General features: G+C 35.6%; 1 protein-coding gene across 8 annotated transcripts in view; it reads left to right on the top strand.

Annotated features, from left to right (window-relative positions):
- The window catches only part of RTKN2 (rhotekin 2), an 81406-nt gene extending 65535 nt beyond the window's left edge, over positions 1-15871 (top strand). For 2 of the 8 annotated variants that reach the window (XM_082717835.1, XM_082717833.1), the window contains 3 exons: positions 3662-3769; positions 5016-9137; positions 9387-9751. In XM_082717835.1, the coding sequence (XP_082573961.1) occupies positions 3662-3769; positions 5016-5554 (647 nt within the window). In that variant the 3' untranslated portion in view covers positions 5555-9137; positions 9387-9751. Of the gene's footprint in view, positions 1-3661; positions 3770-5015; positions 9138-9386; positions 9752-13949; positions 15152-15481 lie in introns of those variants that run through there. The other 6 variants (XM_082717838.1, XM_082717837.1, XM_082717840.1 and 3 more) reach the window with 6 other exon arrangements.
- The last annotated feature ends 315 nt before the right edge of the window (positions 15872-16186 follow it).

The raw sequence follows: 16186 nt of genomic DNA, 5'->3' as shown, positions 1-16186 counted from the left end.
GTTTGATCAAAGGGATATGACTTTTTGAGTAGTAAAAAACTTCTGTAGGTTAGTGATGATCCTAAAATTTGAAATGTACAGGAGACTCATGTAACCTTCTGTTAACTCCAGATTCATTATATCATCTTGGACATCATCCAAAGATTTATTTTAAAACCATACATATGGTTTTTCAGTTTCAGTAATACAGCCCATGATTATAAAAACAATGTGATAGTAATATAATAGAGTTCTACTATGTAAAATATGTGAGGTTCTAATATTCTCAATTTAAGGAGGAATTTTATCAACAAGAAAATAATGAAGTCATATATTGAAAATGTAGATTATTGATAACAGCTATTTCTAGTCAAACTAAGCCTACTGTTAGATTCAACCAGTATTTTATGTCTTCAGAATGCTTTTTTATAAAGAATTACGAAAGATAGGCATTTTCTAATGATAGAAAGTTGTTTCTGCAACTCCTAGAAGAAATTTTAGGACTTCTTAAGATCTGTTTTGGGAACTTTATAAAAGAGTTAATACCTGCTGTCCTCAGATTAATTTTTATAAGCCTACTGTGGTCTGTGGCCTGGTTAAGTTATTATAGTGATGGTTGGGGTGGGGACAAAGAAGGGAACTAAATGTATTGATTACCTTCCACATACCATATGGCTTCCTTTATTTCTCACAACAGCCCAGCAAGGCAGAAATGATTTCCTTCTCCTCTAAAGTTGAGAAAATTGAGGCCTGAAGAGATTGCTGGTTTACTGCAGGAATCCAGAGGACTCCCTCTATAGCCTTCTGGAATTCTTTAGGACTTGTTTTCCTTAAGTACTATCCCTAGGCACTGAATAAATGTTTAAATATTTGTTCCATGCTTATCAGCATGCAGTACATTTTTTTTTTTTTTAATTTCAGCTGATCTTAGACATGTAACTTAAAAGACAAAAACTTCCTTTCCTTTGCTGATCACATCTGAAATTTTAACTGCTTTCTCAAATGATCTGCTCTAGAGAGTCTTACAAAGACTATATTATTTTTAGGAGTGATTCTGCTATTTTACACTTTTTATGTGTATAAAAACAGGAATGAGGGGTGAAAGGAGGTAAAAATGCAGACTATTATGGTCTGGATATCAATTCCTAAATGGTCTCGTGATTTAATTTGCCAGATTAGGTAAAATAATTCATCGTGCTAAAATACGGGATTTGGAGGGATACAAATCTTGTGATATTACTGTCAAAATAAGAACGTGATGACAACTAGGTTCTTACATCTGGCTACTTCTTCAGTATTTAGTGATTTGTGGATAAAATCTGCCAATCTATGTGGTCTTTAAAGTATAAATTCTATTAGACTTACACTTTAGAATTCATTGCATATGATGATATGAAGCAAAGACGGAAATGTTTATATTCTAAAGACTGACTTATAAGTGGTAAGTGGTAAGTGTAGCCTCTTGTAATCTTAGATGAAATCTGACGTGTAGAACAAAGTAGAGCATAGATATTTAGAGCAGAATAAACTAAGAGCAATTTAATATTTAGAGTTAATTTCAATTACTTAACTCTGATTAAGAGTAGAAATCAGGAGAATGAGAAAATTAAAAACCATGAGAAAACATTAATGGCACTAGGTCTGTTCGGCCTTCCGAAGGACAGCCTGAAGAGTGGAGGCTGGAGGCAAGGGGGATGTCATAGCTAATTTTTAATATTTGAGAGCTAACAAACATGTAAAAGAGTAATGACACTTGTTTTGGATGATCAGAAAGGTAGAGCTAGAATGGTGGGTCAAAGATAAATTTTTTCAAATATTTAATAATATAAATATTGAGTTATTGAGCAGCTTAGGATAACAGATCATTTTGACTAGGAACGTTATAGCAAATATTATTGTGGTAAACATCTTTAGGATACAGATTTTATGTGAATACAACATAGCTGTTTAATATTTCATATTGGTTAGCATGTTGAATCAGGTATAACTGTGCATACTAATTTAGTCACTGATAAAACAAATGTTCCCATTGTAAAATTCACCAGTGAACATAACACACTTGTACCTCTGACTTCAGTAACGCATGGGATAGTTTGGCTTTATATTCCAGTCTTCAGCATGATTAGTATTCTGCTACCAGTTTAACAATGAAAAGCTTTCATCTATCAATAAAGAGAAAATGCTATACTTTGTAATTTGCCTAAGATTTGATGGAGAAATGTTTTCTAGTTCAAAGTATTTCATTATTTTTCTATTAAGTAAGACCTTATTTTTTTCTGCCCCCAAGAAGGAAAAGCTGGCTTTTATATATTTATCTAAAAAAGGAAGTGGAGGGGAGGAATAAGTTATCAGATCTCAGATCCTACTAGATTTAAATTCTGCAGAGCAACCTTTGAAGCCTCAAAATCAAGATTTCATTCCCTTTATGAGATGCTATGTGGGCTATTTTGAAATTTTTACCATGTTCTATACTTAGCATTGTAATAAAACATACTAAAAGGTTTTTTATGTTTCTTAGCTATTTAAGGTGATGGATTTAAAATTTATGCATATTACCATATAACCATGGCTATATATTAGATTTAAAACAACAAAAATGAATTGATAATTTGACCAAACAAGAAATATCTTTTATTTAAACTATGGAAAATAACCAAATTGGATATTGAGTATGGAGACTGAGAATATAATAAAAGGAAGAAAAATATACATCATAAATCATTCCCAAAAGGCACATGTGTATTATATTTATTTTTCTACAGATGTAAGACAGAGTATAAGAACAGTGAAGCTCAATAACCTACTTTTATAACATGAATATAGAGACACATAGTCTCTGGCACAGTTGTTATCCAGCATGCAGGCACGCAATAAACATGGAATGGTTGAAGTTTATATCCACTCAGAAGAAATAAGCCTGAGTGTTTTAAGATGAAAATAGTAAAATATAACTAAAAGAAAAATTAATATTGTTCATACTCTTAAATTTTAACTTAAAAATTGAAACAGCGTAAAGAGTATTTTTTATTTGAAATGACTAATGGCTTTATTTAAAGTGTCCTTCCTAAAATAAATTAGATCCAGTTAGAATTTTGACTGATGTGTCTTTATTATAATAGGCTCTTACATACCTTTTACTTGAATGAAGATGCAGCATTTTTCTAGTTACATGAATTTCGAAAGGCATAATCATTAGAAGAAATAATTGTTAAATAAACAATTCTTGTATCTTAATTAGAATTTTCAAAGTTAACACCATTTTTGAGAAGCACTGTATCCTTCTAGATAACTATTTCAGTTGATTTTTACCTTTCAACTGTCTTATGAACTGGGTATTTTTATTTAATATTTAAAAGAAGAGAACTTGTACAAATTTTTGCCATGAATAGAAATTTTAGTTCCTAGACCATTTAGTGAAATAGTGTAGTATTTAATAACCTAGAGATCTTAGCTTTTTATATCTGTGCACAGAACTTTATTTTTCAAATAGATTACTCTAGTGCTTAGACTTGGGACTTCAGAATTACGGGTAGTACTAGGTTTTTGTGGTTTCCTTAAGGCAATGCTTTATAGATTCCCTCTTATTTTTCACAGCAAAAAATATGTTGATATCTACTGAAAATGAAGTATATGTCTTCACATTTATGTTTTAAACTAGCCTGCCTTTTTCTGTCTTTCTTAGGCCAATGGAAGCATTGTTGTGAAGAACTTATGAAAATTGAGATTATGTCACCACGGAAACCACCTTTGTTCTTGACAAAAGAGGCGACCTCAGTCTACCACGATATGAGTAAGTGGGGTTTTTCTTTTCTAAGCTGCAGGGTAACAAAAACAACATTGTCCATACTCAAGCAGCTTATTCTATTGACATTAAAATGCTAAAATTTTCAAGGCACAGTCAAAATGAATGAAAAAAGACTATGATTATAGACTAAGGAACTCATGTTTAATAGATGAATTAATACAAAATTAATGAATACACATTTTTCATAGTTTGAATGCTTAAGATCAAACAAAAATGTTAAAGCTTCAAAATGAATAAGGCTGCACTGAAAATAAATATTAGCTGAGTAGTTGATGAAAATTCTGAAAATGTAAACTTGGAGATTCTAAAATATAATCATGTTCTATAATTTTTTCTATGTTTTATTAAATTTGTTTTAAAGTAATGTTGATAAATGAATATTAATAAATGGAAGCTTTCATCTCAGGTCAAAAAATTGGTTAAGTTTAATACTTTGGAAAATTTTAACTTTATAGACTCATTAATTAATATTCCATTTTCCCACACTTCGAAGGGTATTTATTTCTCTGTGGGACTGCCTGAACGAACAGTGCTGTGAACACACACAGGTCAACAGTAAATTCTACTCTATTTTTGCGACCAATATATACTTTACATACACTTTAAAATGTTAGATTAAAAATGATACAACCAGTGATTCATTTAACAGATGTTTACCTCTGTTCTCTTATTTTTTCCCAAGGAAAAATTCATCCAGCATCCTTATCACCAAACGGGTATCAGGGTTTCACTCTGTTTCCTTGGGTTTCTGTTTTTGGAATTTTTCCCTATTAACAGAGACTTTGCTAGTCTAAAGGAAAGGATGTTAATCCAGTTACACTTGTCCTGGTTTACATATCAGGCTTTTATAAAAAGGGGATCTCCTCTTACCTAGAAGTCAGAATAAATTTTAAATCTAAGAAAAGTTATTTAATAAATATTTAACCTATAGAATTGAAAAAGTTATGATGTGTCTACACTCCTTTGAAAACTGGTTTATACTCATTTATTTAGGAATGTATTTATGTGTATGTGTGTGCGCGCGCGCGCGCTCTTGTGTGTGCATATGCAGTGCATGGTGAATGATCTTTTTTTTTGGTTCTGTTGGTAGGGTTATTTTTAAACTTAAACCAGTTGCTGATCCATTGTGTTTTTGATGATTATTATAGATACTGATTTAGAAAACAATAACTCAAAGTGTACACAGCTTTTGAATTTTTCCCCCATGTACTTTTTCTCAAAATTATTACAGGCATTGATTCACCTGTAAAACTTGAAAGTTTAACTGATACAATACAAAAAAAACTTGAAGAGACAAATGGACAGTTTCTTATTGGTCAGCATGAAGACTCCTCACCACCTCTTTGGGCCAGCCTCTTTGATGGTAATCATCAAGTGGTTATCCAGAAAAAGGTATTATCTCCTGCAAGTAACCAGCTACATGATGGGAAAGGGAAAAAAAGACGTGCTCCCCTTCCTCCTTCTGATAAAGCTCCATTCAGCTTAAAAACACAGAGTAACCCAGATCAATTGGATAAGGACAACTGGGAAAAAACAAGTGTATCTTGGACCTCGCCTTTGGATACCAAATTATCAACCCTAATGCATCACTTACAGAAACCGATGGCTGCTCCTCGAAAACTCCTTCCTGCCAGGAAAAATAATGTAAATGATGATAGTGAACACATAGACACTAAAACCAATTTTGAAGCCAAGCCAGTGCCAGCTCCAAGGCAGAAATCTATCAAAGACATTTTGGACCCTAGATCATGGTTGCAGGCACAAGTATAGAAAACTATGTATAAAGCATTTAACAAAATCTATACTGTTAGACTTGATTCAGAAGCACTAGAGATATAGTAATATGTAATTATGTTGGTAAATATGATAGTGACTTACATCAATAATTAATAAGCTATGGGGTCTGAAAAATGCTTTATAATGAAGAATTGGATTTTTCTTTTATTTCTGATCTTTGGAATATAAGTGATTTCCCTGGTAGAGTGCAAGAGGCAGTTTCAGACAATATCCTAATTGTTTGAAGGGTTAATTTATTCCTAAATTAGTGCCAGCAGTGAGCAAGCACTAGGCAGAAGAAGGCATTAAAATTTCTTTGGGGAGAGACTGTCTAGTAATTTAAAATGTGTTAAATATGAGCCATATTCTCATTGTGAGAGTTTTAATACTAATGGAATGTTTCAAAAAGTTTTATTCAAACCACAAATTATAGAATCTACCCAAGAAAATTTCTTCTTAGCATTCTGGAATTCTCATCTAATGGTTCACTGACTCTCATCTATTGTTTAACTCACTAGTTAACTCACTGACCTTTCAAATTCCTGGGATAAATTTTGGAATATTAAATTCTTCGCTTTAAAGGGAATTCATAATGTGTTATTCAAAGTTGTTTCCTTGATGAGCCCTGAAATCCTGTTGACATTAACTCTCATAAGTGAAGCATAACATTTATTAGTTTAGAGAAAAGGTAAATGAAATGTTCTCTATTTCCACTTTTCTGTGCATGGTGCTAATTTCCATTATGACATTGGAATTTGGGGAAGTGAGTAGCTGATTAACACCTTAAAATTCATTTAATACTTATTTAAAAAGCAGATGGCTGATTCAAAAATATCAGAAAAGTTGGCCATGAAAATAATTTTCAGAATTAATCCTTTTAAAACATTTTAATTAAATTTCCTTTTTCTAGTAAGGGTTGATGTCTGCTATTGATATTATTCATTAAAAGTCATATTCTTACAACAATGACATCGGAATCATTTCCATAGGAGGTAATTTCCATAGCAACTAATCATTGTGACCCAAACAGGATTATAAAATAGCGAGAGGATGAATACCTTAAAGGAACAAAAAAATCCTTTTTAAAAATAATAATGCTTCTTGTAAACAAGAGCTGAACAGTTTTAAAAATCAAATCAGAATTTCCAAATAAAACAGTTTCCATAAGGTGTCAGCAACGGCTCAAAAAATCTGAAATCACACTGAACCCTAAATGTCATTGCAAGAAATAAAAATATAAGAATTAAATTACTGCCCTGTGTATAATCTCTAGAGATCTTTTTAAAGCTCATGAGAACTCTATTTGGATCAGAACTACATTATTACAAAGTAAAATGATCACTTGACAAAAAAGTAACATTAATTTAAATGGAGCCTTTCATTATTTTTAGATAGCAGTCTTTCTTCATTTATATAGAATGATGTAACTGCCAGGTTACTTTTGTGTTTGCCGGGGACTCCTCGTAAGAATTGCAACTCGGGGGAGTAATGATACAAAAGGTCTCTTGTGACCGTCGACACCATGATAGACATAGTATTTGATGAGAAGGAAGCCCCACGTGCCTGCCTTTAGAGGACTGTAGAGACAATCACATGCATGAAAACCTGCAAAGGTACGATTAATTTGTTTTTTTCTAACAAGAAGACTCTCATAAATTCTGTTGTGGTTGCCAGTTCAGTAAATGACAATATTAAAATCTACAGGCTATTATTGTTTGAATTTTTGTTTATTTTTTAAACCTCAACTGCTGTTTTTGACAGCATTTGTGACTGTCATTGCCACTAAATTATTGAGCTAGAAGATGCTGCAGGCAAAATTGTTTCTGAAACTGGCATCTAAGCATTTTTTTTTTAGTCGAAGCCTTCCTTATAACAACCAGTGTTAAAACTTCCAAATTATATTCTTGTCATTTCCTCATGCATATTATATCAAGAAGGATTTAAGGTGTACTGGAAATAGAATTTATTCATAGAGAAACTACCTAGCAGTTGTGCCCTCAGTGGGACACTGGAACAAAGCTGAGGCCCTTCCTCCTAGAAATATTTATGTGAAGCCTGACCAAGGACCACGGTTATTCAGGCTATTTCTGGGGGCCCACCTCCCTGCATGCTACAGAGCCTTTGGGAGCAGGCTGAAGGCTTCAGCTTCACTTCCTTTAACGTGCTGTTCATTAAATGTTAGTTCACTTCCCCCGAAAGGTTTAATACAAAGTCGGGGCTCCCTCCCTTCCTTTTTTCCTTCTTACTCCCTTCCTTCCTTCCTTCCTTCCTTCCACAGTTAAAAAAAATCTAAAAATACTTACTTAAACACTTTTTCAAGGAGTTCGTCAAAGAAGTATTTGTTTTCTCATTTCCTAAACCGGAAGTTTATGACAGATAAAAATATGTCATGTAATAAAAGACATTTCAGCTTTTTATGAGCTGCCTTCTCACATTCCTGTTTGTCCTTTTAATTTGTTTCCTGATATGAAGACTATAAACTTGAAAACAAAGAGTTAGCTGTCAGAGCTTGATAAGAATATTATAATTAGAGAAACAGAAAGAATAGTTATTTTATGATATTATGATAATTCTGATGATCTGAAGATAATGTCTTAGAAAATTATATTTACATTTCAAGATCTGGGACATAAATTACTTACAACAGCATTAAGATAGTATTTTTACTTGCTACAAAGTGGTGAGCTTTTTATTTAAACATCTTGCCAAGGACAAAGAAGGCATTTTGTTATTATAAACACACACCTCCTAAGGTAGAGTCTTTCAGAATATCAGGCGTGCCAACTCTGGTTGGTGAGTTTGGTTAAATCCTCCTTTAACTGTCTGCAGTGCCCCCTGACTTCTTTAAATGGATGTGCATGTATTTGGAAAACTGATTTCATTTATTCTAAGTGCCTTATCTTTACCCTTTAAGATCTTACTAAGTAAATTTTTCTGGTCCTGTTTATTGAAAATGGAAGCTGCCTTGCATTAGAGAGGATTCATATAAGGTAGGTTAAGCAGTCAAGTATTTCTTTAGGCTTGTGTTCAGCACCTTAGTCACCTACTGAGAAGTTAATTAATTCAGTCCAAAATGAAATTATAGGGCAGTTTGGCGCAATTTATGTTAAATGCCATTTGAATGTAATCACCTGTGTTACCATGAATGAGGAACAACTGAGTCAGAACGCTGTACCAGGAACAGAAAGAGCAGTGCTTTGGCAGGGAAATCTCTCTCCCTGTGGTCAGAATTTATCAAAGTCCTTGTCTTCTTAAAGAGTGAATTATTGAATAGTAATTAAACTTTAACTGATGACCATTTATACAGTGTTCTGTTAGTCTTAAACTACAAAGCAGACAGAGTTGACTTTAAGTGCCCTTACATTTCAAAGGCATCACTATTTTCAAATGTTTACATGTGTAATGGAACTGCTTCACTAATAACAGTTCTATGAAAAAATGGTTTATTTTGGATCATGTGTATTTTTAGTTAGCACTAAAAAGGTGTCATTACCTTTGAATTTTTAAAAGACAAGACTTCATTTAAAGATATGCTAGGGGGTGTTATTTTTTTTAACATGCTTGTATGATTGACATTGTTTCTGATTTTTCTTTTTTCTTTTTTTTTTTAAAGTACGTTTACTTACTCTTTTTTTTAATATTTTATTTATTTGACAGAGAGAGAGAGATCACAAGTAGGCAGAGAGGCAAGCAGAGAGAGAGGAGGAAGCAGGAGGAGAGAGGAGGAAGCAGGCTCTCTGCTCAGCAGAGATGCGGGGCTTGATCCCAGGATCCTGAGATCATGACCCGAGCCGAAGGCAGAGGCTTAACCCACTGAGCCACCCAGGCGCCCCTCTGATTTTTATTTTTTAATTAAATGTAGGTCAAGCATCATCTAGATTAAAACATATTCATGGGACGCTTGGGTGGCTCAGGTGGTTAAGTATACAACTGCTGATTTTGGCTCAGGTCATGATTGCAAAGGTCCTGAGGTAGAGCCCTGTGTCAGGATCCATGCTGGGCAGGGTGTCTGCTTGGGTTTCTCCCTCTCCCTTTGCCCCTCCCCCTGACTCTGCTGGAACTCTCTCTAAAAAAATATATATATATCCTATTATGGGTATGTATTTTTTTTAAAGTACCAAAGATTTGTAAGGAAGCCAATGTCATGTGATTAAAATTTCTATACATTAAAGGAATTGGTTCATAAAGACATTTGCTGCCTTTTTCTTTAGGTACCCCCTTCTGTGCTAGACTGATAGACGTAAACTGCTGTGAAATCAGCTCAATCAGAAAGACATACCCAAAGCTGGTGTTAGTTATTATAAGACTAATATTTGATAACCTGGCTATAAATAATAATCATTAGAATGTTTACATATAATCTTTCTTACAGTATACTCTTTTAAAAATTCACTGTATAACGTTAGTCTTATGTTATTGATGAAGAATTTGCTCAGAGCTTAAGTCATTCTGATAATAAATTAGGAACCTAGGATACTCAGTTGCTGTTAGTCACAAGGAGACTCCTTATTCTAATGTACCTCCCTCAGTGCTTAATTTATTCCCATGGAGCTCTTCAGGGGAGGGGGAGAGAAATGAACAATCCTGGCTCAATTATATTATTTTAACGTTTTACTTCTGAATCTGAAACATGACCAGAAATATTTAACTTTTTTTTTAAAAAAAGCTTTCCTTTCTCTGAGATTTATTACATAAATATTTTTGTTTATCTGAATATAGGAAAAATACCATTCCTGACATGTTTGATAATTAGAAAACCACGCAAAATCATTCCAAATCTTACTGAAAATTGTGTTTTATGTCACAGCAGTTTGCTTTCAGAGATATGGTAATCTCTTTATCTATTACTGAAGGAGAAAGAGATTGAAAAGATCTTGTGTATACATAATTATGTCATGTCATAAACATGTTCCAAGATATTGAAATAGAATGTTTCAAACCACAAGCAGAATCAGACCTATAAATACAGAAGACAAACTGATGGTTCCCAGTGGGGAGGGGATGGACAAAATGGGGGAAGAGGGGTGGGAGATACAGGCTTCCAGTTATGGAATGAATAAGGCACGGGAATAAAAGGCACAGCACAGGGATTACAGTCAATGGTATTGTCATGGTGTTGTATGAGGACAGATGGTGGCTACCCTTGTGGTGAGCACAGCATAACCTAGAGATGTGTCGAATCACTGTACACCTGAAACTAATTAACATTGTGCGTCAACTATACTCAGAAAAATGTTTTTTTAAATAGATGGTTTTGATGACAGTGGGTACTTTTCTGAGTGCTATATTTTTGTTTGTCTACTCAAAAAAACATTTTCTTTCTGTCTTTGTGAGTAGATACATTTTTGTTGAATTTAGCCATCTTAGTAAACATCTTTAGTTGTGGCAATTTTCATTTTATATTAAAGAGGACAAAACGTGTTAAGAAGAGTTATCTATCCACTTACCTCAACTATTAAAACGTGTTAATATACATAAAATATAAAATTATATAACATATACTCCATCAAGTCTTCAGATTTTCAATTAATCTTAAAAGACTCTAGTAAGTGCTGCCAATGTTGGCAGAACAGAAGTCCAAACCTCTCCACAGCTGGGAAAGCATCACAGCCCCCTTCCAACCTGCCACACCCTGCTGGGCGCATTCCTCTTGCTATTCTCAGCGTTTGGACCTTGCCTCAACAAGTTTCTGCTTGCTCATTATTTTCTCATGCTATCCTTTTAGTCTAGAATATCTCTCCTCCCTCTCTTCCCTGCCTCCCTCAGCCCACAGCCAGCAAATTTTGTTCATTCTTCAAAATGGTAGCACCTTTAAATTCCTCAAGATTTCATGCCCTCTTCAACCTCTCCACCAGGGTAATTACACTCCTTTCTTTGTACTTTATTTATATCTCTATAGCCCAAGCCCTTGTTCACAGTTTTGTGTTTCCTTACCTATTAGTTTTGTGAATTTGTCTCCTGCATAATATATTACCATAAACTTACCAAATTTAAACAACGTCCATTCATTATCTCACATTAATTTCGATTGGCATTCTGCATGGATTCCAGTGGGTTCTCTGCTTTGGATCCCACAAGACCAACATAAAGGTGTCTGCCAGCCTTGGCTCTCTAATCCGGAGCCTCTGGGGAAAATCCACTTCTAGACTTATCTGTTATTCTATTGTTGGCAGAATTCAGTTCCTGGTGCTTGTAGATGGACCAGGGATCACTCTCAGCAGCTGCAGGTCGTACTCTGGTTTTTACACATGGCTTCCTCTTGAAAGATAGCAACAACTCATTAATCTGGTGGATTAAATCCTCCTCATGGGGGAGTTCACAGATTTATCTGACTTTTCCATCCACCACCAGCTGGGGAAAACTACTTTTTAAGGAGTTATGTGAGTAGATATGGCCCATCGTTAATTCAAGATCCACTGATTAGTAACCTTAATTACATCAGGAAAAAAATCTCTTGCATATAATGTAATCAGGGGCATGATATATTCAAAGGGCAGGACATCTTGGGGTGCCATTTTAGAATTCTGCCTATCACAAATTAGGTTTTTCAGGACTGGGAGCATGTCTTACTAGCTTTTCAATCCTGTCACAGTGAAATGCTGGTAGAGGAAGAGGCTTGGGTAAGTATGTGTAGGGCATTGTGCTAAGCATATGAATTAACTCAGTAGCCCACGAAGTAAACATAGAAGACTTGCCTGGGGTCACATTGCATTGGTAGTTAGGACTGTGGATTCTGGAATTAGACCTGGATTAACTTCTAACTCTGTGTGACTGGTTGTGTGATTTGGGACTTTTTTTTTTTTTAACATCTAAAGTTTGGGGTCTTAAGGTTTTTCTATCTTTAAGGTAAAAATAGTATTTACCTCATAGGATAGCCATGATTATTTAATAAGATAAAGCAGGAAACAAACATAAAGCCCAGGGCCTGGTATTTAAATTTTTACCTTATTTCTATAGTGTGATATATAACATTGTAACAAATGTATAAAGAAAGGCATGAGAAGATCTAGCTAACATACACACATGCATATATATATATATATATATATATATTCTTAAAAGAATTTTAGGGGTGCCTGGATGGCTCAGTGGGTTAAGTCTCTGCCTTCGGCTCAGATCATGGTCTCAGGGTCCTGGAATCAAGCCCCGTATTGGGCTCTCTGCTCAACAGGAAGCCTGCTTCCCCCTCTCTCTCTGCCTTCCTCTCTGCCTACTTGTGATCTCTCTCTCTCTCTCTCTCTCTCTCTCAAATAAATAAAATTTAAAAAAAAAATTTAACCCAGCTCCCCTTTTTTTTTTTACTTAATGTGAAAATATCAGACTTTAAGAAATATCTAAAAATGTATCCAAATACTTATTGTGTATGAATCCTATGTTAGGCACCATTGCAGTTTGGAAAATTATAAAGAATACTTATTCTTGAAAAGTTCATGTATTTGTAGGATCAACCATATTAGAGAATAGCAAGGTGAATTACTGCTTGAATTTGCATTCTGCATATCTTAAAGTAATGTATCTGTACACAGACATTTAAAGAAATCCCTATCTACCACCAGTGTACCTGAGAAATTAATTGAAAAGATAATACATAAACAAGAGGTGATATAAAAGAGTATTCAGTATATCACAAATATCTAATTTTAAGAGGTATGAGAACTTTTGCAAAACAATTTTTCAACAAGTACAAAATGCCTTGTATATTTTTACTACTCAAGTGAGTTAAGCAACGCAAAATTATATACTATGAGTATCTTGGGACAATGTGAGAACAAGTTGTAATAGGAAGATTTTTCAAATCAAGGAGAAATAAAATAGAAGCAAGTTTATCCAGAAGGTTCCTGGAGGAGTTTAAGGGGGAATGTGGTCATGACAGTTGTGGAAAAGAATGGATTAAGTTAGGCATTGAGCCTATTTTGGGGGTAGGAACCCATAGAACATGGTGAAGATTGGCCTGGCTAAAGTATAATTGACAATAGGGGAAAGGTAGGCTATATTGGACCACGTGCAGGACCTTGAATGCCAGTTCAAGAAAATAAGGCAAACTGAAGTAGGAATTGTCTACGTCAGCAATACAGTAGGCAGAGTTCGTAGAAAGAGTATTCAGTTTAAGAGTTGGCGGAATTGGATTCTAGTCGTCGTTTTACCATTAAATAGCCATGTTGCCTGGGCAAGCTATTTACTCATCTGTTCGACATTCCTGTTAGTAAAACCACTGGAATGGCTGTTGGTATTTGTCTCGAACTAATCTAGAGAGTCCTAGGCTCCTGAATTGATAGCTTTTGAGGTAGCAAACAGAGAGAGTGATGCCAAGAGAGTGAGCCTCTGGTTCTCCCTCTCCTAATTCAGCTAGAGTAACTCCAAGTTGATCTCTCTCGTTTTATCCCCTCAGGGTAGTATCATAACAATCACCATTTTATGAATGAGTGATTGAAGGCACGGGACAATTAAGTAACTTGCCTAAAGTCTCATGGTGAGTGAGACACCATTTGAACATCATCATTCATCATCCAAAGTGGGTGCTCAACTTCCTCAATGTACTCCCAGACTTTAATAAATGTGAAATAGCAAAAAAAGATTAAGTGTAAGTTTTGCCAGACTAGCTTCCAAACCCTTCTCACAGAACTTTTAACATCTAGAACTGTGGTTCTAAGTCAGGGGTGATTTGTGTTCACTGTGGAATATTTGGCAGTATCTGGAGACCATTTGGATCGCCATGCCTTGGGGTTTAGCGTGCTGCTCAGATCTGTTGGGAAAAGACCAGGGATGCTGTTAACTATGAAGTCATGTCGTTTGGGGCCATGCCTATATAGGAAAGGGCATTCTGAGCAGAAAGAACAGAGCAAACGGTAGGGCAGGAGCATTATGGTGGTTTAAAATACATCTACAAATTCTCTGACACTTCTCTTCAAAGGTGGAACCTCATTCCCCTCCCCTTGAATGCAGACTTAGTGATTCACTCCTAGCTAACAGCCTGGTGGAGGAGATGCTGTGCGGCAGCTCGTGTCGTTCGCTCATTAGAAGGACACTTAACCTCCAAGCTTTCTCTCAGATCTTTTACTTTGAGGGAAGCCAGCAGCTACCCTCAAAACAGTCCTAGAAGAAACCCCACTGAAGACGAACTGCACCCTCTTCCCAGCAACAAGCACCACCTTCTGAGTGAGCCACCTCGGGAGCAGATCCCAGGCATGAGCAGCCTGAGAAATTCCAAGCCAGAACCATCCAGTTAAGTGCTTCCGAAATTCTTGACCCACAAAAACTTACAGTAAGATAATAAATGCTTATTGCTTTAACCAGTAACTTTGGGGGGAGGGGTATTTGTTTCCAAAGCAATAGGTGGCCTTAAAAAACTTGAAAATATAGGGTATGCCGAGGGCCTAAAATGGTGTAATTGCACATAGCTGGGGGTTAGAGAAATAAAGTGGATGAGAGAGTGAAGACAGATGAACTGCCTTGAAGGTCAGGCTGAAGTGTTTACCTTCCATTTAGTTTCTGAAGAACTCTGCCGTGTGGGCCTAGCGTATCCTGATCACCTGTGACCCACTCTCTGTTAGACCAGCGAGGGCCGGAGTGGCGATGGTTGGTATTGGGGGAGCATGCTTGCCATGTCTCTAGCAGAGGAAAAACAAAAGCCTGTATATGTCACCGACTACTTGGGAAGTCCATGGATGGCAGGGGCTAGTTTTGAGTCAAGCTTTATCAATACAAAAGTGCTGGGGGGATCAAGTCTCCCCTGGCTTGATTTAAAAAAAAAAAAAAATTAAGGAGAGAAATAACTTCTCCATGTATCCAGGCCACTAATGTGACCACATTGACTAGATTTTTCTTACCTTACTAGACTCTTTGCTAGGATAAGATGACACATTAAATTGCTTCCACCTGCAACATCTGAGCATGACTGAGTTTATCAAATTCTCTTTTCAGTAGGCAAGAGGAAAGGGGAGCCTGAAGGTTGTGAAGAGTGACCCAGAGCCATGAACAGATTGCAGGGTGGAAACAGTCACCGGCCCAGGGCAAACGTCATGCGTCCACACCAAGCCCTTTGAATGGAGTTCATGATTCCTGCTCTCCTCTGTGGGAAATTCAGCTGTACTTTTTTTTTTTTTTCCCTTCATAATTTGTGATACCAAAAGTGCATTTTAAATAGTCATCTCTGAGAGCAACACTGACATCATCCCCAAATGAGTCATTCAAAGTTTCTTCAGGAAATTAGAATAGTGTGCCCAGGATACTTCCACACCTTTGCTATTTCGTGCTGCAAAGCATCCCAAGAAATGAAACTCAATAAAAATGCAGAGATATGATTCCATTTTAGATTGATCTCAACCCAAATCAATTACTAAAATAAAATGCTTAGAGTGGAGAGCCCTGAAAGTGTTGGACTAAATGTACCACAAGCCTGATCAACACCAGCGAAAATACTGTTGTTTTATTTTCTGCAGTGAACTTCATTAGAAGTAGTGGATAATTCGTATTATTAATGTAATTGGGAAAACACGACATGCTTTCAGCCAACACTTTGCTAGTCCCCATCATATGTAGGGCTCTGCCAGCTGCTGGGCAGGGGAAGATGAAGATGAAGGCTAGTCTCTGTTTCTTGGGGATTATAGATTAGTTGGACTGATACAT

The sequence above is a fragment of the Mustela nivalis genome (genome assembly GCF_964662115.1).
Source record: "Mustela nivalis genome assembly, chromosome: 2".
Classification (NCBI taxonomy): Eukaryota; Metazoa; Chordata; class Mammalia; order Carnivora; family Mustelidae; genus Mustela; species Mustela nivalis.
The sequence above is the reverse complement of the archived record's forward strand: the minus strand, read 5'-3'. Positions and strand labels throughout refer to the sequence as shown.